We start from the raw sequence: 23,624 nt of genomic DNA, 5'->3' as shown, positions 1-23,624 counted from the left end.
CTGGATCTGGATTTCTTTATTAACAGACATGAGCACACGCCATTACAGAAGTTTGTGCTTTCCAAAAACAGTTACTAAACGTGAAAAAGAATACCAAGCGACAAGAGGAGGGCAGTTTGGGGAAAAGGGCTGGTTCCTGGGGGGGAGTACCCCAACAGCCCTACTACCTAGGCCCCTCCCATGGCCCAGTGGGAGCCAAGGGGTCTTGTGAGCCATATAGAGGCCTCCAGCCCGGGACCTGCCCAGCAGGAGGGCAACATTAGAGAAGGCTGAAAGGCCAGGGCCAGGGGAGGATGGCAGATGGTAGAGACCCCCCCCCCCCCCTCCCATTCACTCAGGAGCCATTACAGGGATAAAAGAACTCTCCTTACAGTCATCCTAACCCATGTTGGCCTGAGGGCTCCACCTTGGCCTGAACCCAGCTGGATTACTCTGGGGGATGGGGGAGGGAGGGGTCCCATGGAACCAGAGCCCACAAAGCCATTTATTGCCATGTTTTTAAATTCGTGCAAATTATCCAAGCCCTGGACAAAGAATGCAGTGAGTGATATTTTTTCAAGAAACAAAACAAAACAAAAACTAGGAAAAGGATGTGTATAAGGAGAACCATTCTCCCTGGAGCTTGAAGCAACCCCAGGGAGGACTGGCCAGGCCTGGGGTCTGGGCCTCTGATACAGGCCAAGAGAGCTGAAGGGGAGTACAGAGAATCTACCTCCTCAACCCCAAGGGATATGGAGGGGGAGGGTGTGGAACAGTATCTCACTACCAACAGAGAGGAAAACCAGTCAACTGTACACTTTTCCTATCAACTTTAAAAAAAAAGGGAGAAAAGCTATAAAAGTCTGGCCCCCCCATGGGCAGGAGAGGGGGATGGGGAGGTGGCCCCGTTCCGGGACAGGGGCCGGGAGTCCAGAGTCACCACCAACAAGGTGGAAATGCTTCGAGCGAAGGCGCGATGGGCCAGCTGGCATAGAGCCCAGAGAGTGGGCGGCCTTCACATGGTATCTGCCTGGAAAGACCCAGCTGGAAAGGCTAGACACTGCCTCCAAAGGCCTCCTCTTCCTCAGGCACAGGGTCCGAATCCCAACAGGTAATGTCAATCTCTGGCAAGAGGGTGAAAAGACAGAAATCAAGCAGATGACCTAGCTGGGCCCTCTTCTGGCCACCTATCTCTCCATCCTGGCTGTGACTTTCCTAGGATCATAGAGACTGAGTCCAAATCCCTTACTTTACAGAGGAAGAAAGGGAGGTCTAGAAAAAGAACATGCTTGACTTGTTCATGGTCACACAGGAAGTACATGGCAGAATTGAGAATGGAACCCAGGTCCTTTGGGTTCAAATCCAGCTGTCTTGCTATCGTCAATTCTGTCTGATATTCTAAACAATGACATTCCCCTCTTCCCTCCAGTCCCATACACACTCTTCCTTGTCATAGTACCCATCTATAGGAGTCTTCTCTCAGGACCCAGCTAAGGTAGAGACAATCAAGGTGGGGAAGAAAACCCACAAACTTATCCTTAAATCTGTTTTTAAACAAAGAAGTTGGAAATGCCCAGGACCTGAACCTCAGTTTCCTCATATATAAAATGGAGGAGAGGAGGGGAGCACAACTTTAAATCCTGTGATCTCTATACAGGTAAACACCTTGGGCATGACCAAAGACCCAGGAACTGAGCATTGCTTGCAGGCTAGCAGACCCATTAACCAGAATCCCTGCCCAGCCTTCCATCCCCCCAACCTCTTACCTGGGGGTTTGTTGTAGAATACAGGAGGTGGGGCTTTAGCAGATAGTTCTTCTGATTGAGCAAACTCCTCATCCTGTGATTGGCTGAAATATCCCTCACTAGCCTGCAGTGGGAAAACTCAAGGTCATCAGGCTCAGGCCGACAGCAGTTTCACCTTTTCCCAAGGTGTGTTATGTAGGCTGGGGGCGGGGGGAGGGGCACGGAGGCCTGTGTGGAGCGGAGAATTAGGCTGAGCTTATTACCGAAGCAACCAGAGACAGGTAATCTCTTTAATGCCATCACTGATTGCCAGGGAAATACAGATGCCTTGCCTGAGTCCTAAGTAAAAGGACAAAGAAAGAGGTAGCCTGTGTGGGAAATCCCATTTTTGGTCATAGAATTTGAGTTTCCTCTTGTAATTAACTCAGGCAATTAAATCCTGAACTGGTGAGGGGTCAGTGAAAGGTGCTGATACAGCCTTCAGGAAAGGGAAGGGCAACTGATTGGGGGCAGACTCCAAGAGCCTCTTGGAAGAGAAGAGGAGGAGAGGTGTGGATAAAAGATTAGGAGGGAAAAGGAGTGGTCAGAGGCACTGATATGGGGAGAGCAGGGCAGAAAAGGTTCTGTGAATAGAATTCTGAAGTAGGAAAGAGAACCAAGGGGGGGGGGGGGTGGTGGGGGGGGGTCCAGAGGGGGGGGGGCACTGAGAAGGGGGATAGAGCCCAGAGCCTCCTCCCACACCAAAACCCCCAACTGCTTGCACCCCTTTCTCCTTCCGCCTCCCCCAGCTCAAATTCAAGAAGGCCTCCCTTGGTCCCCCACCTGTGTCCCCTCCTTCTGAGTGGTTTCTCCATTGGTTAGCAAGTGGGCTTCCTGCTCTGGCTCCATCTCCTCCAAGTCCATGGGCAGGGTCTCAGCCACCAGGACTTCTTGTTCAGAGCCAGGGTGAGACCCCTCCATCCTACCCATATCAGGGGCTTCACGGTCACCCTCCTCAGGGTCACAGAAGGTGGCTGGAGGCTCAGGCAGCTCATCGAAGTTCAGGAGGTTGGCACTGTTGTCAGCAGGCAGTATCGGGGTCTCAGGGGCTCCCTCCCCCAATGGAGGAGGCTCTGGGGGGGCTACCAATTCAGACTCTTCCAGTATGGCCCCAGGTCCCTCCTGAGGTGGAGTTGGAGCCCTCAGATCGGCCTGCAGCTCCCATTCTGCAGATTCGGGAGGGTTGACCCCATCACTCTGCCACAAGTCGATGAGGCTTGCCTGAGCTGGTGGTTCAGGGGGGCCAGCAGGCTCAGCCAGCTCTATCTCCTGGGAGCTCTCAGCAGAAGCCACTGGGACTGCAGCATCTGCAGCCCCCACTTCCTCTTTGGTCTCCAGAAACACCAAGTCCTCCAGGGGCCCAGCTGTCTCTCCTGGAGGCTCCTTCTCCAACAAGGACTCCACGATGGGTTCTAAGAGGATATAGGTCAAGGGTAAAGGTCATTCTTCCAAGAGGAATGCTAGGGGAGTGGGGAGGGAGAGGCCTTAGCCTCAGCAGCTCTCATCTAACCACCTAGCTCATTCACAGGAGCCAGAAAGGGCACTGGACTGGGAGTCAATAGGTCTAGGTTTGAATCCTGATTTTGCTACTGACAGCCTATGTAACCTTTTAAGCAAGTCTCTGAGCTCTGTTTTCTCCTTTCTCTTTATATCCCCAGACCTTAGCATAGTGCCTGTCACATAGTAAAGCACTTAAAAAATAAGGATTTGTTGGCCTGACTTGACTTGAAGGGGTCCCATCTCAAGAGGCCAGATAACCCTACTAAGGAGATTGTTTGGAGATGGGGAGGTTAGTGATCTTCCTCTAGTGACCAGCAGAGGCTAAAGTTCTCACATAGCTTGACTCCAGAGTAGAGAACCAGGATTGGAATCCTGCTTCTGACATGAACCATGAGTCCTTGGACAAGTTACTTACCCTCCCTGCCCCTGTTTCCCCATGAATAAAAAGGAGATTAGACTAGGCGACCTCTGGGTCACTTTTCCATTCTATATCCATGATACTAAAGGAACTTGAGGGGTGGAGGGATTACAGTGCCCACCTCCTATGCCCTAGCAGCAGGAAAAAAGCAATTGTTCTCAAACTGATGAATGACACCATGGCCATTTCTAGAGGAAGAGAATTCGGCTCCTCGGAGATAAAAGGCAGAGAATTATAGTGAGAAGAACATTGATCTAGGCTTTGAGATCCCTAGATGCTAATTCTGACTCTCAGTCTATCCAAGGTTACAACTGGCCTTGGACAAAGTGCAGAATTCTCTATTCTGTCTCCTCTGTCTTCCCTTTCTCTCCCCTCTTTCTTTCTCTCTCCTCTCTCTTCTGTGTCTGTTTCTCTCTTTTACCCTCTCCTCTCCCTTTCTCTCTCTCCTCTCTGTTTCTTTCTGTCTCCTCCTGTGTAAGATGAGGTAACTGCACTATATGTGATTGCTTAGAACTCCCCTATTTGAACTTATAACTCCCTTGCTTGAACTCCCTTCCAGTTTTCCCAGTTGACATTCTAAGGTTCCTCTCTACAGGAGGGCTATTTACCCTTTATTTGTGTCCTGGACTCCTCTAGTCATCTGGTGAAGCCCACAGACAACTTCTCAGAATAATGTTGGTGTTTTTTGTTTTGGGGATTTTTTTTTTGTTTTTTTTTGGGGGGGGGAGGTAGGATAATTGGGGTTAAGTGACTTCCCCAAGGTCACATGGCTAGTTTTTGTGTTAAGTGTCTGGGGCCTGATTTGAACTCAAGTCCTCCTGACTCCAGGGCCTCTATTCGCTTCACTACCTAGCAGCCCCAGAATAATGTTGTTTTTAAATGCATAAGATAAAATGTATAAGATTGCAAAAGAAACCAATTAAAAGTAAAAATAAAGATGCAATTTGTTTTTCCCATTTAAGTGTAACAGACCCCTCAGAATTATCCATGGAGTTCTGTAAAGCCCAGGTCCACAGAGCTATGTTGGTTCCCCACCTGGGACATTGTTCTGAGAAGAGAAAGGATTCCCACTTCAGTCTCCGTGGTCTAGAATTTGTTAGGGCCTCCAGCCTGCAGGACAGACCAGACCCACCATTTCATCTGCCTCAGGCATAACCATCACAGGTATCAGGCACCTCCTCCCTCTAAGCTGTTGGACCAAGTCTTTATGACAAAGCCCAGTTAGCCTTTGACAGATACCTTTGGAGGTTTTGAGTGTGGGGGGTAGGAAGCAGGAAAGGGGAGAGGGGAGGCCTGGTGCCACTGAATACCCTCTTACTCATCCCCAAACCACCTGAGTCCCTCACCTCTGGCAAGGGTCTGTGGCTGTGAGGATGTAACCCCATCCAGGGCCCGGTCAATCTGGTCTGCCACAGGCGTGGAGGCAGAGCTGGAGTCCGAGGGGCTCCGAGCAGCTGCTGCGATTGCCCTCCTGTGGCTGTCCATCTGGCTGCCTGCAAGAAAAAACAAAAGAGGCTCATGAGGGAGGGGTCCTGTAGCCAGGATCCGGGGCTAGGGCTGGGCTGAGCGGCTCTCCTGGGTGGTCGACTCCGGCTCATCTCCCCTGGCCAGCAGGTGGGGGGGCCTTCTCGCCTCCTGCCCCAGCTGGAGCCTCCTGACTCCTCCCTGGAGACGGGAAGAAACTGGGCTGGGGCAGGGAAGTCTGTCACTTCTCCAGTACCAGGGCGGCCGAGCAGATCCCCAGTGCTCCCAAACCTTTATTCTGAGCACCTAACAAGTGGTGCCTGATGCAGTGCCAGTTCTGCTGGGCTGATGGAAGCTATCCCTGCCCCTGGGGAGGGACAGGCAATGGTATCAGTTTCGGGGATAAGCACAGATAGTCACTGATGTGGCCCTGGGGAAAATCAAGCACAGGGGGTGGGGGCCTAGGTGGGAGAGGGGGCACTGGGATGAGGGGCCCTCCTCACCCCCCCACCATGGCGTGAGAGCTGCTACCTACATGGGAAGGAAGAAGAAAGATTTGGGGTGCGGTGACAGGTGATATAGGGGAAGGGAGTCCGAGGAGGGGAAGAGGAAGAGGAGGAAGAGGAAGACGGCCCACTGTCCGGTCCCTTTATGAAAGGACAGTATGGACGACCTGCTAAAAGACAAAGACAGACGAGACAGAAAGAGAGCAGAAGAAAAGAGTCAGTGTTCCCCTGAAGAGGTCTCTGCCCCCAGGAACCATTAGATGAATTCCACGTTTGGTCTCTGGAGGGGGGAGACTCGGGCCCAACAAACCCTTGCCTTGGGTAGAGAGCCCAGGTCATATTGACACCAGAGCCACAGAGCAACTCCAACCCCCTGTCCCTGACATCAGAAAAGTCAGGGAATCTGGGATCTAGAACTGGAAGAGGCCTTAGAGGCCACTGAATCCAACTCCCTCATTTTACAGATGAAGAAACTGAGGCCCAGAGAGGTTCAGTGACTTGCTCAGTATCACAAGGCTGGGGTGAGCAGGGTAACTGGCATGCAACACAGCTTAGGCTGGTGGAATTAGTATCAGGCTGGGCACTTGCAGACCTATACAACCTCCTACCCCCAAGACTCACAGGATTCCTCAGCCTTTGGTCAAGCATGATCAGGGAACCCCAGCCCACCTGATGCCCATGAAGCCAGGCCACTGAGTGGAACTTCCAGAGGTGAGAACTCCAGACAGAAGGACAGAGATTTGAGTACAAGGATATTCCCCACCCCCACACCCCCAAACACACGCCTTTATGCCCATTGCTGGGAAAATAGTAGGAAATATGTAAGATGTGTGAATGGGCCTGACCTTTCCCCCCCGCCCCTGGCATCAGAAGGCTGAGATAAGCAGGGGTAACTGCAGGCCAGGTAGGAAGCAAAGCCCCCTGGGTGCCAGGGCAGATGCCTTGGCGGTGGTCACACTGCTTCGAGAATTAGGGAATGGCCCTGACAATGTGGCACAGCCTCAAAGCTGAAGGTGCAGGTCCCTGGGCTAGTGCAGCCAGGCCAGCGAGCCTAAGCCCACCTTACGAGGAAAGCAGAAAGCCAGCAGTCCCACAGGGCGGCACCTCTGGAGAGACAGCCACAGCACACCACGGCCAGCTCATTCCCAAGCCCTGCCAGGCAGGCAACATTGAGGGTGGTGCCAGGGGGCAGTTGGGAGTCAAGGTAGGCACAAAGCCCAAGGCTGCCTGCTTCTGGCAGGCCCCTTCAGACAATCAGGTCGCCAAAGGGTGTAACCTAATGCTACCAGCCAGGGTCTCCCCACCACCCTCGTCCCAGCTGCCCTGGAGGTCAGTGCCTCAGCACGGGCCAAGCCCAGCAACCCTCCATGATGAGTCTCTGGGAAATGCTAACAACTGGAGAAATGCTAACAACTGGGTTGAGTTGTTGGCTGTTGTCTGAGGAAGAGTTCTCCTAGTCCTTTACCACGAGCCCCTAGGAGGGAGAGTGATTCCTGTTTTGTTCCAGGTTAGGGGTTCCTGGTGGGCTGGCCATGTGTATCCCTCCTTCTCCCCCAATGACTGGTGCCTCCTCCCCATAGAGGCAGCCCCGGGTGCCCAGATTAAGGAATATTCTCCTACAGGATTCCCCCTTCCCAATCCCCTGATGGCAGGGGGAGATAGCTTTCCAGGGGCCAGAGTGGGAAGAACTTCTCCCATCAACCCAGGAGCTAAGCAGAACCCTGGGTCAAGGGGCCCAGATATGGAGTGTAAGGATACCTGGCCTATGGTTGAAGGGGGTGGGCATTTCACAGCTGCTAGCTGAAGCCACTCGCTCTTGCTGCTTGAAGAATTCCCTGGGGTTGTCAGGTCGCTGGGCAATGATGGCAGCTGCCTCCTGGAGCCCCAAGGAAAGCCGAGTCAGGACCAGCATCCCATCCCAGCCCTTGCCCAAGGCCAAGGGATCCACTGACCTCTGGACCCACCCCCATCCAGTGGACTCAACGCTCCAGGGGCAAGGGGTGCCATAGAATTCAGAGCTCAGATGGAATGCAGGAGAGCTTCCCTGAGCCTCCTACCACACAACCCCAGAACATATTAAGATGGCCTCACCTCCACTTCTGACTCTGACTTCTTCATTTGTGCCTCTTCCTCCTCCTCACGATGGTCACCCTGGTAACCACAGTACAAAGTCCTGGGGCCTCTAGTCTTCCCTGAGCCCCACCCCCAAACAGTGCTAGCCAGGGCAGCCTCAGCCTATTTGAGTCCCCCCAAACCAGTCCTTCCACAGCTTCTCCTTTTATATCAGTGACCCTACTGTCCTTCCAGCCCCCAGGGGCTTAATGTTTCTAAAACATCTCCCAATGCCTCCTCCCATCTTCTGCCAGCTGAGTGTTGTCCCCATCTCTCCAAAGCATCCTGTCCACTCCATGCTGTCAGCAGCCTGGTTCAGACTCTTATCACTTCACGCCTGGCCTCTCAAACAGCCTCTCAAGACTCCAGTGTGTGCAGAGAAAGAGGGCAAAGGGTGGCAGGAGGAGGAGGGACAATAATTCTCCTCAAACCACAGCCATCAGGTCAGTCCCCTTCATGGCCCATTCAAGAGCTGGTAATCACTCCCCTCCCTCTCCTTACAATCACTATGCATACCAGTTTTTTCCTATGTGAATCTCGTTTTTTCTAAATGGAGAGCTGAGCTGTATCTAGAGAAAAGACCAGTGACCTTGGAGGCAGAGAGCCACATTCTAACCCTGGCTCTACCTAAGCAGTTCATCCCTGAGTATGTCACTTGCACTCCCTGCCTCAGTGTCCTCATCCATTACAAGCCACACATCCTCAAGCACACTTGGCAGGAATGCCTCTGTACAGCTTAAAGCTTTAGAGAAACAAGAGGTGTTATTATACTTCCATGCCCCTACAGGGCCAGGCAAAGAATCAGCCCAATGAGTGCCACTGCCTTGACTCTGACAGTGAGGGACAACTCTGCTGCCTCTCTGCTCCCTGCTGGGCCCTGACAACACACAGAGCCCACTCTGCCTCCTAGGGAACCCACTCCACCTACAGGACTTACAAAGATCGACTGTTCCTTCAATCTCTGTTTGGCTTCCTCGGCTTCCAAAGTCTGCTGTTTTCTCCTGAAAGCACAGCATGGCAAATGACTGAGGGAGCACAGAGGGAGTGGGGACAGAGCAGGAATGGAACACAGAGACCTTATGCCTAGGAAAAGGAATGTTCTTTATTCAGCCTGGGCCCAGGACTTTTCCCAGAGATACCCTGGGTTTGTTGAAAGAATAGGACATGGGCACATGGGTGGCACCAGACTGGGGTGGGGGCTTGGGAGGAAGGAACAGGATGGATGAGAGGCCACGGGGGCTGGAAGGCAGTGATGGGGAAGGGAAGGAGCCACACCTGTGCTCCTCAATCTGCTGCTCCCTTTCCCGATATCGCTTCTCCCTCTCCTCCTGTTCTAGACGCTCCTGTTCCATCCGCTCCTGCTCAAACTTCAGCCTTTCATCCAGGGCCTTCTTCCTCTCCTCCTCCTTCCTCAGCTCCTCTTCTCTCTGTAGCCCCAACCATAGCAAACACAGCCACAGTCACACAGCTCTCACCCCAAGGACCTCCTTGTCCCGGTTAGGGTCCTCTACCTAAAACCACCCTCCCTTGCAAATATGAAGAACTGCTCTACCCACCCCCCTCAATTGCTCCAACACTGGCTGCTGGGAGGGCGGGGGCTTCTGGACAATGGGGGAGTGGAGGAGACAGGAAACCTCTAGTTCCAGCAGAGGAAGAGGCCTATGGAGGAAAGGATTGGGGGCTCCTGGCCCTGCCAAGAAAGACACAAGGAATGGGGAAGAAGGGACCAGGGAGGAGCTGAAAAAGTCACTGGGCATTGCTCAGGAGTAGGGGGCTTTCAAGTGGCTCTCAGGGCTGCTACCTTGGCCTGCTCCCAGAACTGCTCCCGATTAAGCCGTTTCATTTCCACAGCAGCATCTGTCTTCTGGTAAGTGGTACCCTGAGGGTGGAAGGGAAGGAGGAGATAGTTAAACAGCTGGACATAGTGGGCAGAGCCTAAGCTACATTGGGAGAGGCCTGGGAGGGGCAGGGCAGGAGATGGCTGCTTACTACAGGCTCTGTGTTCTCATCCTCCCTAAGGCGCAGTCGGTGCAGCACCGGGCTAGACAGGCGAGCCAGGCCATTAGAAAGCCGCTGTCCAATGGCACCAGCATCTATGTCCTCCACGCTGCTGGCATTGACAATCACATCCACACCCTATGAAGAAGCCACGTTTCACTTCAGAGGTCACCTAGGGCCAGGGGTGATGCTGAGGTAGGTACATGATTCCTCTCCCTCCCTCTCTCACCCCCTGGTCCACACCTGAAAGAACTCCGCCACCTTGGCCACATGGCTGGCACAGGCACATTTTCGGGCATCTGGTACATCCTCACCAACCTATTAGACAAGAACAGGGGATAACTCAGCAGCAAATCCCCAACCTTAGGCAACAGGTAGGTTCTGGAAGGGCTCTCACCTACATTCCAGTCCCTCCGTTGGAGAGGCAACAGAGAGCTCAAGACTCAACCCGGGGTCCAAACCCCTCAGTTCCACCCCATTCCCCATCCATCCCAGAAATGCCAAAACTCAAAGCTGAAAAGGGCCACCCAGTTAAGAGTCAATAAGCATTTACTAAGAGCCTACTATCTGTCAGGCATCATGCTAAATGGTGGGGATTCACAGAAAGGCAAAAGACAGTCCCTCCCCTAGAGGAGCTCACAATCTAACAGGGCAGAAAACAAACAAACAAAAATGTACAAAGAAGATATGTACAGGGAAAAATTAACAGAAGAAAGGCACCACCTGTATCCCTGACCTGATACTCTCTTCATACAAAGTGCCCAATAAGTGGTTATCCAGCCTTCTCTTGAAGACCTCCCCAGGAAATCCACACTACTTTAGAACAATACTAATTGTCAGAAGGGCAGCTAGGAGGCACAGACAATGGAGCACCTTGAGCTTGTGATCCACTAAAAGCCTCAGATCTTTTTTGGACAAACTAGTACCAGTCCCAATTTGAACAGATGAAATTGATTAAGAACAAATAAGTGTATGACTTTCCAGGAGTCCAAATTCTTAAGACAGCACTATAAGAATGGAAGTCTGATTAGGTTCCTGGGGTAGAAAAATGGGATTTACTAAAGGGAAGAAAAGTGTCTTCATTAGTATGATTTTCCTACTTTCTATCTAGACTCAAGATGAAGGCTTTTACCTAAATCTCCTAGAGATGAGCTACGTTCTCAGGTTTTGAAAGGAAACCCTGAATGGGGGCAAAACAAGTCAAGGAGATAAGATCTGATTATTTCCATCTTGTATATATCTTATTTACAAATATGAGTTTACTTGTCATCTCCCCCATTAGGCTGTGAGCTCCTTGAGTGAGTCTCTCTTTTGCCCTTTTTTATGTCCTCAGAGCTTAGCAAAGTGCCCAGAATACAGAAAGCACTTAATAAATGTTTATTGGGGGGCGGCCAGGTAGCACAGCAAGTAAGAGCACCGGCTCCAGTGTTGAGAAGACCTGGAGATCGAATCCCAGGCTCAGACACTTAGCACCCACCCAGAAACACCTGGCCGTGTAACCTTGAGCAAGTTACTTAACCCCAATTGCTTAGGGGCGGCCAGGTGGCTCAGCGAGTAAGAGCACCGGCTCCAGTGTTGGGACGACCTGGAGATCGAATCCCGGGCTCAGGCACTCAGCACCACACCCAGAAATAACTGGCCGTGTAACCTTGAGCAAGTTACTTAACCCTGATTGCTTAAAAAAAAAAAATAAATGTTTATTGGTGGTATAATGGATAGAGTGCCAGGTCTGGAGTCAGGAAGACTCCTCTTTCTGAGTTCAAATCCTGCCTGACATTTACTAGCTGTGTGACCCTGGGCAAGTCACTTAAACCCAACTGCCTCAGTTTCCTCATCTGTAAGATGAGCTGGAAATGGAAATAGCAAACCACTCCTGCATCTTTGCCAAGAAAACCCCAAATGGGGTCACAGAGTCGGACATGAATAAAAATGACTGAACAACAAAATTGACCAAGTGACTGAATGGGAAGCCCTCTCCCTTCACCTTCCCTTCAATTGAATCCTGTTCATGCAAGCCCAGAATTTGGGACATTAGGCCACCAGTGAAATGTACTTTGGACTCGATTGTATGTGATAGCCCTTCCAAATCTGAGATTCTGTGACTTTACCCTTATTCCTATTAAATTTCATCTATTCAATTGAGCCTGACTGGTTGAGATCTTTTTTGATCTGGATTCTTATCATTCAGTGTATTAGCTGTATTTTTCTATCCTGTTTGTCCTCTAACTATCCAGCTAATCATCCTGGCTTTCTGTCATCAGTAAATTTGATAAACATTCTATTTATGCCTTTTTCCAAGTATCAGTTGGTTAGTCAACCCAGATCAACTTGCTGAGTTTAAGGGCTGGTAAATCTTTGTTTGGGATTTTGTGTCTCATCAATCGGGGAAGAAGTGACTGCCTCAGACTTCTTTGGGTTGGAACCAGTCCTCTGTGCTAGAGCTAGAAAAGGCAGCCTTCACTGAAGATTTGACCCTTTTTTCCTTTTCTTCCTTTTTTTTTTTTTTTTGCTTTTTCAGGGGTCTTTTAGCTCAAACAGAGCTAAAAGAGGCTCAGAGTCCCAGGAATAGGTGGGATTTAGGGTTTCCTCCAGCTCTAGATTTATGATCTAGTGATTTCTATGAAGGGTAAAGTGCTTTATGGGGTCCCTGCCATCCCCCAAAGCTGCTAATTGTTATATGTTTTAAACCTGAGATGGGGCCTGAGAAGAAGGTACCTAGACCCCAAGTTCTGCAATCCACCCTTTTAGGGGGAGTTTCTGGACAGCTCAAGTCTCAGGGTTGTCTTCCAGTAGTACAAACTTGGAGTGTTCAGGGTGACCCAGGCTTCTGGATGGAGAAAGGGTGTTCCTGGGAAGCACCAGCCTCTTGGAAATCCCAGAGTTTCATCTTCTATTGAAAGAAGGGGGAATTGATAGGTGCTACTAGTCTCCTGAGGAAAATGGGATCATAAGCCTCAGAAAGGAAGTGACACCATAACAGAGGAACAAAATACCTAGATTTTTACTTCTGCCATCACTGTTAATTATTCAGATGGTACAGGTCCAATAGGAAAGGAGTTTAGGGGTGCCAAGTTCATATTTTTTCAAGGGATTCTGGTAAACCACTAAGAGTCAGGGAACTTAGAGCCATGGGAGTTAATGGGAAATTGTATTGATTGTTTAGGGGCTACTGAGAGTTCTCTATATATTTTCTACATTTTCTAAGGCATGTTATAAAGGCTATTTTGTATCTGAAGTGTATTGCTGTCTTGAGTGCTTGTGTAAGAACTGGAATGTCTTTTACACATAGTTGTAGAGATCTAGACATGAATTATATTTGACCTATATCCTGAGATTTTGCAGAATAAACTTGAGGGGGGGGTAATTTGAACTAAAGGGGGGGGCTGCCTTCAAGGCTGACTGTGGTCAGGGTAAGCACAGAGCTTGGGTTCTGTGTTATTCATGAGCTATGGATAAATTGATAAAAAGCCTTTATCTTCCTAGCTACTCTAGAGCAATTTCCTGGTCTGATCTCAGCCCTTCTCTACCCCAGGAGAATAGGAATACACAGGGTTCAACCAGACTATCTAGAGTCCTTTCCAGTTCTAAATCCTAAAATCTTATGATCTAATCTATCCAACTTCATTTTCCAGATGATGACAAAGACCCAGACTGGTGACATGACTAGCTGAAGTCACACAAATAGCAGAGGCAGAATTCAGAGCCAGGACCAACCCCAGCAGTGTCTTCCCACTTATCCCATCCCCTTGGCCCAGCACATACCCAGTTGATGAGAACATATTTGGGGAGTGCAGCCTGGGAGTCCTTGACACTGCAAAAGCCGTACATCACCTTCTGGTTCTCAAAATGGCCAGAGAGCTCCTGTAGGCCACCCCCTGAGGCAAGCAGAGAACATAGGGGTGGTGGGTCAGATTTACCATTTGCAAAGAGGTGGGTCCCCAAATTCTCAACTCTTCCCTTGAAAGAGGAGTCTTGAGTGCTGAGAAAAACAGTCCAGGAGGACAGCAGATTCTCTTCAGGCTCACTGGATTCCTGGGTCCCGTCTGACCCGTTATCCTCCTAAGAGTCTATCATCAGATTACTTTGGCTCCTACCCCTACCCCACCCCCAACTCTCTTTAACCCCTCTGCTTGACAGAGGAGGCCCCAGCTCATGATTATTACTTCCCTGGGGGAAAACCAAGAAAAAATCCAGAATTAAGGGGAAGGACAATAAAACTGCCAAGAGAAAGCTGAAAGGGGGAGGGGGGTGTGGAGAAGCCTGGAATGAGGAATGGTGAGAATTCTTACCTCCTGACGCTGCTAACTTGAGGTCATCTGAATCGTCCTCATATGTATAAAGAGCCCTGGGGAGGGGGGCGGGGAGGGGGGGGAAGAGGAGGAAAGGCTCAATGACTCTGCAGGCTGGAGCGCCCCTCCCCTCCACGCCCACCCCTGTTCTCCAGGCCTAGGAGAAAATGGAGAGGAGGAGGCAGCGACTCCTGGGAGTAGGGGGGCTAATGGGAAAGCGCTGGCAAGCGGAGCCTAGCCCTAGACAGTTGGGAACCTCCTTGGGGCGGGGTCTCAGCAGAGCTCGTGTGGGGACCAGAGTAGTCTCTGAGAATGAGCCAGCAGGATGTGCGGGGGGAGGCAGAGAAAGAGGGGGGGGAGGGGGGGCCGCGATGGGGCCAAGTCACTGGGCGTTACCATGGTAACCCGCAGCCAGGGCCATTTCCTTGGAGGGCGGGAGGGAAGGAGCGGGCGAGGCAGGAAGCGCTGGCCTCTGGGTGCTCCCACTCCTCTCCTTTCGCCGCCTGGGTCGGCTGACCCTTGCCTCCGCAAGAAAACGCTTCTCTAGCCCTTGATCTCGGGTCCAGTCTGGAGGGGACAGCTTTCCGGGCTGGGGTAGCGGCAGCAAGGCCCGAGGGGTGGGGGCTGAAGTTTCGAGCCCAGGGGCCAGGCCTTTACCGACCTGGTCAGGTTGGGTCATAATGGTTGGGGTTTGAGGATAGGTGCCCTAGTCAATGAGCCGCTGGGGTGTGCGACGGCGCTTCCATGGAGACGGTTCCTTGGATACCGTTCCTTGGATACGGTTCCCCTCGTTCCCAATTGGCTGGCTGGCTGGCTCGGAATGTACCTGGCCCGTGCTGTGGTACCCGCGCCCCGCGTGCGCGCCCCACCCCCACCGAAGCGGGGAGGGTTGGGTAGAGAGGTGGAAACGCACTTCCCCCTTCCCCTCATATGGCAAACCCCCAGCCGTCGGGCTCGGGCCCAACTCCTCAGCCTAGGCTGAGCTGAAGCTCACACACAAAGGGCCTGGAAGAAGTGGGCGGCCCCTTACCCAGGGATCCCAAAGCCCCCTTGCTTATGCCATGGCTCAGAGAGACTGAATGGAAGTGTCCTTCCCCACCCCATAGTCGCCTTCCTATCCCAAGACTCCCTTTCTAAATCAGTCTTTCTCCCAGTCAACTGGTCCCCCTCCTAGACTCAGCTTTCCTCCCAAGCCCCCTCAGCTGTACCCTTCCCCGACTCCCAGTAGGGAATGGTACTCCCATCCTGCCTTCTGTCCCCTCTTCCCCTAACCCTCCTCTCTGTTTGTTATCCCTAATCTGGACCTTGCTATCTATACTCAGACTGAAGGCTCACCCCTTAGGGATACCCTGCCTTCCTCCCCAAAGGCGCTGCTTCCCTTTCTGCCCTGAGCCTTAAGGGGAGCGATAGAACTAAACCAAGCTCCCACAGTCTCTTCCCTATCTACCACTCTCTACACGGGGGACAAAAAGGAGCCTATCAGGTCCAGTTGCCCACTTCTGCTTTCCAGCTGGAGAATTCCTCTCTTCTTCCCATCTCCTCCCCTAGAAATTTTCTCAGCAAACTTGACCCCACTCCAACCTTTCCAGTCTCTTGGCGTCTCTAACCAGCAAACTTCTAGTCCAGTCCTTGATGTTAATAAACCTCACTGGTTTATTATCAGTCTTGGCCTGTTTGACACAGTTCTCAACCTCTCCAGCTTTTCAAGATCCTGAACTGGGCAGTCAGGAAAACCTCCTTTAGTTTTTAGTTTTAGAGCTTTCGTTTTGAGTCTGCCATTCACTTTGTGTATGATCTTGGACAAGTCCTTTCCCCCTATTTCTTTTTGCATAAGATCAGGGTTTTGACTTGCACGATTTAATATTCTGTGATTTCGATTTGCAGAAGAAGCAGAGGCAGGAGAGATACTAAGGATTCCTCCCTAGTCTACAGTGAGGGTGTGGTGAAAAAAGCAGGTCTTTGGGATTTCCACAGTTCAGCCCCCACCCCCACCCCTGGCTTTTACTCAGACTGATAATGAGTCACCACTTTTTCCTCTTCAGGCCAGTTCCCCTGGCCTCAGGGCTTAGCTAGTACCTTCCAACTGTATCTGTGGCTTGGAAAGCCTCTGGGTCTACCAAGCCTCAATACCCTCATACCCCCAGGGGCTAGCCATAGGCAAGTGAGAGACCTAGGACACGGAAAAGTTGCTAGCAAACAAAGGCCAATCCTTTCCCATACTTAGAGGGAAAGGGAAGAAAGGGAGAAAGGGAAGCCAGAGGTGTTATCACACCAATCCACCAGCCCACAACCTAGCCTCTTCTTTTCCCACAGAGAGAGATTGGTTACTTAACCTACCAAACGGGAATAAGCCCTGCACCACCTACCTCACAGGGAAGACACTTTTAAGCCACTGTAGAGATGGGAGTTAATATTACTAATTTCTCTGAGCCTCATTTTCTTCATCTGTAAAATGGAAATAATACCTACCCAATCTGCTTCTTGGGATGGGTATTGAACAAGCTTTTTATAAACCTTTCGGTGGCTTTATTACAGTATAGTGGGAAGAGTCCTAGGAGTTTTAACCCTGGGTCTCCCTTTTACTCCCAATGTGACCTTGGCCAAGTCATTTGCCCAGGGTGAGGGGAGGGGACTTATCTGTAAAATAATTCAATTAGATAATCTCTAAGGTCGAAACTGCAATTCCCCAGAAGGCCTGGATCTGTGTGCCCCAGGGGCTGCTAAGAGGATGGAGGCAAAGGGTGGAAGAGAAAGTTCCACTAGAGCTAGATGAGGAGCTTGGGGAGACCAGTGATTGACAAACCCAATCCTTCCCTCCCTTCCTTCCTTAACAAAGCCCATTTCCTGTGACATCAGGATCCCTAGGGCTTCTTCCCTCCTGGGTAGGACTCCCCCACCCCCAGACCCTCAAGAAAGGAATTTTGTGGGGCTGGGGAGCTCCTGGCAGCTACCAGACCAGCGGCAGCTGTTGTGTCTCTTTGAAAGCCCACCTGTGGCCTAGGCCAGAGGAAGGGGGCCCCAGACAGCTGCTGCTCCCTTCCAGGCCCAGGCCCTTTGAAAGCCATTCAAGCCACCCACTCCTTAATCCTCCATCCTGAAAACAGAATCTTAGAACTGGCAAAGGTCCCCTCCACCCGCCTCCACCTTCTTACTTTCTAGAAGAGAAAATTAAGACCCGCAGTGGGAAATGGACTTGTATAAGGACACATAGTGAGGCAGCAGCAGGGACAGAATTCCCAGTGCTCTGCCAGACAGCAGAATTGGGTTGGTATTTAAATTCCCAGCCTCCTGAAATATTTTGCAAAAGGATTTTCCTTCACAGTGCCTTCAAAAAAACCATTGGGGCACTGAATCGGAGACAGAGGCTCTGAGTTCAAATTCTGACTGTCAATTACTATCTGAGTGACTTTGGGCAAATCATTTAACCTCTCTGGGCCTCAGTTTCCTCAATTCCCTTCCAACTTTAAGTCCATGATCCTATGACTTTCCTGGAGGGGCTATTTGGAGTGGTAGCTATCTATACTTAACCTGGAAGTCAGCAATGAACCCTGACCCAATTGAATCATCTGGGAACCTCAGGTGCCCTTCAGTCTACTTTGTTCCTTAGCTCCCATTGCAGACTACCAGTCACAGAGTGGAAAGCAGGGCATCTCCAGATCTCTGGCCTGCTGTAGGATCAGCTCTGTTGGTCTCAGAGAGAGCCAAGCCCTCAAAACCAGTTCCTTCACTGCCCTGGCCTCTCTGAAGTAACCCAGGGCCATATTAGCCTCCTCAGGACTCAAAGTTTTCTGCCTGGAATGGGTCCCCCTTGCTGGGATTGGGGCTCAGTGCTACCTTCCCTCAAATTAGCCCTGGGGGAAATGATATACCTAAGTGCCACCCAGTCTCTGCAGCTTTTCTCATCTTTGCATTCTGGGCCCTTCAAAGCTGGCATTCTGTACCCCTGGGGGAGACAGAGTCAAGAGTTCCATTTCATTCCCTTTCCTCCTCACCCTCTATTCAAGGAAAACTAAATCTGGAGAAAAATGGGGGCCCCAGGACTGCCCAATACACTATTCACAAGTCTGCCAAGACTAAACTATCCTTCCTTAAAACCCCTCCCAAACTCACTTACAGCCTGAGAAACAAACTTCCAAGTTTTATAGGTTTTGAAAAGAACCTTGATAGCCCACCTAAAGAAACTGAGGCCCAGAGAGGGGAAACTACTTTCCCAAAGTCACCCAGAGCTGGCCTTTGAACTCAAGTCTTCTGATTCCTATTATAGGCTTCTCTTCATTATATCTCCCTCTGTCTTACCATCCTGAAGTCAAATGAATCTCCCCTCAATCCCCCCCCCATCCAGATGGGCTGTGATGCACAAGCTGTTGAATAAGTTGATCTGGCTGCATGGACTGGGCTCTGCAGGCTGCCCATGAAGGCGGAAGGCCCAGTGCCTGGGAATCCAAGGCCTCTAATGATCAAGGGCCTGTGGGTGGGGCCTGGGGTATGACTATACCCCAAAATACTTTGTTCAGAGGATGCTTTGTGATGGCCTAAGTCCCAAGAGTCCTGGTGTGGGGCCCCTATCACTAAAGGGAACCCAAGGGAGAAAGCTAGATGTAGCAGAGTTTTTTTCCTCAGTTTGTAAATCAGGGCAGTGATGGAAGTGTTTCTCCTGGAGTGGTAGAACAATCAATCAATAAGCATGTATTACATGCCTACTTTGTGCCAGGGAGTACTTTCTCCAAAGAATAAGTGCAGGCAGGGATGGGCCCAGGGGTCAAAGAGAATGAAGGTGAACAGGCCAGAGTCTGAAGTACAAAGGTCTCAAAGCATGGCCAGGAGAGCCCCTGCTTAAATCCTTAATCTTCCCTCCAGTCATGGATTCATCCCATATTCAGACACAGACAGGTTGGGGATGGGGTGGGGAGGGGGGAAGTGGGAAGATAGGCTAAGAACTAGATTTAAAATTCCATTAGCAGGGTTCTAATCCTGACTCTCCCTTTTATAACCTATGGCACCTTGATTAGGCTAGTTATTTCTCCTCCCCAAGCCTCAGTTTTCCTATCTGTCAATAAGAAGATTTGACTAAGTGATCATTAAGCTCCTTTTCAGCTCTGAATCCTGAGGTATGATCCATCCCCCACCAGTGTGTCCTGCTTCTCTAAAACCCTAAACAGCCCAACATAGAGTGGCTCTGGGCAGACTCCAGTAAGGGCTCCAGCCTTGTCATCCTGATTTGGCCTTGCTCACCCCACCAGCCTCTGCTATTGTCAGCTGAGAGTTATCCCTGCTCCCTACCCAAGAGAAGCTGGGGTAAGATAGGTGACTGACCCACTCCCCACAGCTCATCCAGCTTGTACCCTCTTTATCATCAATAGCCCCAGCCCCTGCACTTGGGTCAGGGCAAGGAGAAGCTGTCTCCTACCAACTGGTCCCTGGGCAGCTAATTTTAGTAACTCCAATTTCCCTCCGGCCCTGGCCTCAGGCCAGTGGTGCAATGCTGGTGTGGCAGGAACCAGTATGTGCATGATGCCCCCTCCCCCCAAATCCCCCAGGCCTAAACTTTCCATCAGCCTCATCCTACCCCATCTCAAGCTCTGAATTCTCCCCCAGCCTCATTGTCAGAAGATGAAACTTAGCTCTTATCTTTTAGACAAAGAATACTTTGTCTTTGGGGGAGGAGGAAACAGGACATCTCCCCCCTCCCAGTGGAAAGGGACCAAATAGGGGGTGGGGGAAGAAAAGGGGTAAGACCTTATAGGAGGAAGATATCTTAGGTAATAGCTATACATACATGGGGCTTGGGTCAGGACTATGGTACCCCCACCTGCCCCCGGGAGCTTCAGGGCATTGAAAAAAGGCTATTCCCACCTAGCAATGCCCAGGTTCATGCCCACCTCAACCCCAATACAGAAAATGAAGGGAAAAAAGATAATTCCAAGACTTGGAGTCTCTCCTAAGCTGGAGGGTCCAGGGCAGGGACAGAACCTTCAGCCAGATCACAGCAGGTGGCAGCAGCCTCTCCCTGGGGCTGTTTGAGACAAACAGCTGGGGCTGGAACTCCAGCTGCTGGAGCCATTTTGAGGGGCCCACCCAGCCCCACAAGGCCTCTTGCCCCACCCCTCTCCACAAATCTCCCTGATTTGTAGCCACCTCCCTCAAGAACCAGCCAGCTAGTTCACGGCCCCTCCCCTACACACAGGCAGAGTTAACTCATTGGGGTCCCTTCCAGACTCAGCACTATCTCATTGCCCCCATATACCTATTGCTAGCCCTGTGAGCTAACCATCCAGACTCCAAACCAGCTCAATGCACACCCAGAAACATGGGGGCACCCTAGAGTCAAGGCTAGCTTCCCCCCCCATAACTCAGAGTTAACTCTGATCTCTTTCACACACACACCCCAGAATCAATCCCCTCCCCAACCCCACAGCTAGCTTGGTCCCCTTATAGGGCTCAGTGTTAACTCACTGCCCCTACTCTAAGAATCAGGGCTAGTGCATTAAGGTTAATCCTTCAAACTCAGTCCTAGCTCAGTAGGGTTCATCCTCCAGATTTAGGACTAACTTGATTCCCCCAAACTCAAGACTAACTCTAAGATATTAAGGGAACCCCTCAAGACCCAAGCTCCAAATAGTTAGAGCTGTTGTGCCTTTCTCTCTTGCTCAGGAAAAAGGGCATTCATATGGGGCTGGGATTTAGATACTCTGGCCTGCCCTACTATCTCTTATTTCTAGGTCCAGTGACCTGGACCTAGACTCCTGGAGTGGGACTGAGCCCACTGTATAGAACCTGGTGGAGAATTCTGTCCCCAGGGGTCCCACCTCCTCCCAATCTCAGGAATTGCACTGACTGGAGGCTGGTTTGTCCTCCATCCAATTCAGCAAACATATTAAAAACCTACTATGTGCAAAACACACAGCAACATAGCTAGGCTATTGTGGGGCTACACTCTGACCCCAGGGTTTTTCTATAATCCATCCCACAGTTCTAGTTTTCTAGTTTCTTCATACTCGTCCTCCCAGGCTACCCGGCTATCACCATATTAACCCTAGCACCAGGACCGAGAACTGGTCCCCATTTAGAGAGAATAGGAAACTGAGCCATTCCACCACCTAGACTCAGGGCAAGCTTATCCGGGTTCACTCCTCCAGACTCGGAGATCCAAGCCCTCCTTGCCCCTCCCCTTCATCCCTAGGACCGGTTACACATGGTCTCCTAAGATCCATAGGAATTGGGGAAGGGAAAAGGAGGGTGTGAGAGAGAAATAGGAAAGCATAGGAGCAAAAGAGAATGAGAAGGAATAAAGCAAAGAAGGTGGGGAGGGGCTCATGTTCTGGGTGTCGAAATGGAATCTCCTGGCTGGGATGGGGATGGGGGTGATGGGGTGGTATCAGGAATATCCTTCAAAGATTCTCTCCCAGGTCTTAGATCCCTAGGGACATTCCTGGGGTTAGATCCATGCTTCCAATAGTTGCCCCAGGCTAGACTCCCCCGACCCAATTCCCCAAGAAGAAAAGGACCGGTGCGCGTGGAGAGGCACCCCATGGGGGGGCGGGGCTCTCGAAAAGGGTTCCCCCAGCACCTAATTTCCAGATAGAAGCCCCAGACCTTCCCCTCCCCCTCCCCTCCTGACACATCCCCTCGATCCCTCCTCCTCCCCACCGCGCCCTCCTTCTCCTCCTCCTCCCTCTTTCCCTCCTTCCTTTGTGCTGCCGGCTAGGGCCGGGCCGGGCCAGGGCCCTCATTCAGCCGGGCACTAGTGCCTCGGAGCCCAGGCCTGAGATACCACCCCCCACCCACCTACCCACTCAACCCCAACCAACTGGACTGGAAGGTGCCCTTGGCTGGCCCAGGAGCGCGCGCACACACACACCTGCCCGGAGCTAGTCGACGGGCGGGGACACAGGGCCTGAGAGTCACCAAGGGAGAGGGTCCCCAGGAGCTCTCTAGAGCCTGCGGGGCTGCACATCTGGATCTAATCTCCAATCCCCCAACCGAGCTTTCCTATCCCTCCCCCCAACCAATGAGCCCCCATTAACACACCCCCCAACTCCGAGCTCCTGGCCCCGCCCCACCGGGCCTGGCCCGGCCCCACCCGGAGCATCCCTCCGAAGAACCCCCATTCCCTCCCCGACCAGATCGCACAAAGGAGGCCCCCTCCCCCCTCGGGCCCGGGCTAGTTCTGCCCAATGCACCATTTTCTGGGGCCCTCCTGGGGATCCCCCAAAGCCCCCGCCCCGCCCAGGCTCCAGCACCCACCCAACCTCCCCCGCCCCCGACTGGATGGGAACACAAAGAGGCAGCCCCCTTCCCCGAGCCCAGGCGGACTAGGGACAAAGGGTCCGGGGCTGGGGGCCGAGGGGGGGGGGCAGGCCGGGCCGCCGCTCACCAGTCGGCAGGGCAGTCCTCCTGGATCACCTCCTGGTACGCCGCCAGCAGCGCCAGGCGGTGGCCACTGAAGTTGACACTGGCCATGGTGCAGCCGGCGGGCCGGGGGCTGCAGAGGAGCCGGGGCCGGAGCGGAGAAAGCGGCGAGGGATAGGGCCGCTGCTTCTGCCGCTGCCTCGGAGAGAGACACTGCAGCGCAGCACAGCCCAGCACAGCCCAGCCGGGGGAGGGGAGGGGAAAGGAGGGGAGGGGAGAAAAGGGGAGGGGAGGGGAGAGAGGGAGGGAGGGAAGGGAGGGGGAGGAGAGAAAGCTGGGGAGGGAAGGGAGGGGGGGGGGGGGAGGGGGGGGGGGGGGGGGGGGGGGCGGGAGGCCCCCCCCGGCCCCAACCCCGCCCGGGCCTAGCCCCGGACCGGACGAAGGCGGGTGGGGGTGGGGGGGGGGGGGACTTGGCACGCCCCCTACTCCCCCTCCCCCCCCACCGTCAACGGCCTTCTTCCGGTCCAGACTCCTGACCCCCAGCCCTACCACATCCCAAACCTCTAGCCCCCGCCATTGACCCCCTTCCAGTGACACCACACGGTCGGGCATACAGCACAGGTACTTTGGGAACACTGCTGCATCACTGCCCTCCCCCATCCAGCCCAGGCATCTTCCTTCTCCCCACCTCCCTCAGAAACTCTGCCAGAGCCCAGGGCTTTTTTGGTCCCCCTCTCCATCCCTGGGCCCATTCCAGTCTTAAGCGGTCCCCAACCCTAGTCCATCCTCATGCTCATTCTCATGTTTATCCCACTCATGTCTTCATTCCATTCTTACAACCTTATACCACAGGCCATTCACAAATCATTCTCATCCCTACTTTATCCTCAACACCATCCCTAGGCCAGTCCTATCCCCAACCCTTGCCAGTGCCCATCCAAATCATCAGCCCATCCTCAACCCGTTCCTAACCCCATTGTCAACATCCCCAACCTAATCTTGTCACCATCCCTTTTCCCATCAACCCATTCTCAAAACCATTTTCAACTCATTCCCATCCCCAACCCCATCATCATTATTCCTATCCCCATTCCATGTCCAGTTATATCCCTGCCCTTGACAATTTGAATCTTCTACATATCCTCATTCCCATTCTCAAACCCATCTTCCACCCATTTTATCCCTAACCCCATTTTCATCCTCTTGTATTTTCCCCAAATCCCTT

The 23,624-nt window shown here is 52.1% G+C and overlaps 1 protein-coding gene across 3 annotated transcripts; it reads right to left on the bottom strand.

The window, feature by feature from the left end:
- DBN1 (drebrin 1) lies at positions 1-22,682 on the bottom strand. Of its 3 annotated transcripts, none has more exons than XM_069077725.1 (15): positions 22,425-22,682; positions 14,051-14,106; positions 13,524-13,636; positions 10,005-10,079; positions 9,753-9,899; positions 9,565-9,642; positions 9,039-9,190; positions 8,701-8,764; positions 7,743-7,802; positions 7,410-7,527; positions 5,681-5,821; positions 5,028-5,174; positions 2,547-3,175; positions 1,746-1,848; positions 1-1,103 (listed from the first exon to the last, which is right to left on the bottom strand). In XM_069077725.1, exons 1-15 carry the CDS (start codon positions 22,508-22,510, stop codon positions 1,033-1,035), a joined length of 2,040 nt encoding a protein of 679 aa, XP_068933826.1. In that variant the 5' UTR covers positions 22,511-22,682; the 3' UTR covers positions 1-1,032. The 3 variants fall into 3 exon arrangements, with proteins under 3 accessions (XP_068933826.1, XP_068933828.1, XP_068933827.1); XM_069077727.1 differs by lacking the exon at positions 22,425-22,682 and adding an exon at positions 21,909-22,005; XM_069077726.1 differs by lacking the exon at positions 5,681-5,821 and having other exon boundaries at positions 22,425-22,681.
- Positions 22,683-23,624: the final 942 nt, after the last annotated feature.

Source organism: Petaurus breviceps, unplaced genomic scaffold (assembly GCF_028583685.1).
Source record: "Petaurus breviceps papuanus isolate PSGF00001 unplaced genomic scaffold, PetGlider_PUasm1.0 90994, whole genome shotgun sequence".
Classification (NCBI taxonomy): domain Eukaryota; kingdom Metazoa; phylum Chordata; class Mammalia; order Diprotodontia; family Petauridae; genus Petaurus; species Petaurus breviceps.
The sequence above is the reverse complement of the archived record's forward strand: the minus strand, read 5'-3'. Positions and strand labels throughout refer to the sequence as shown.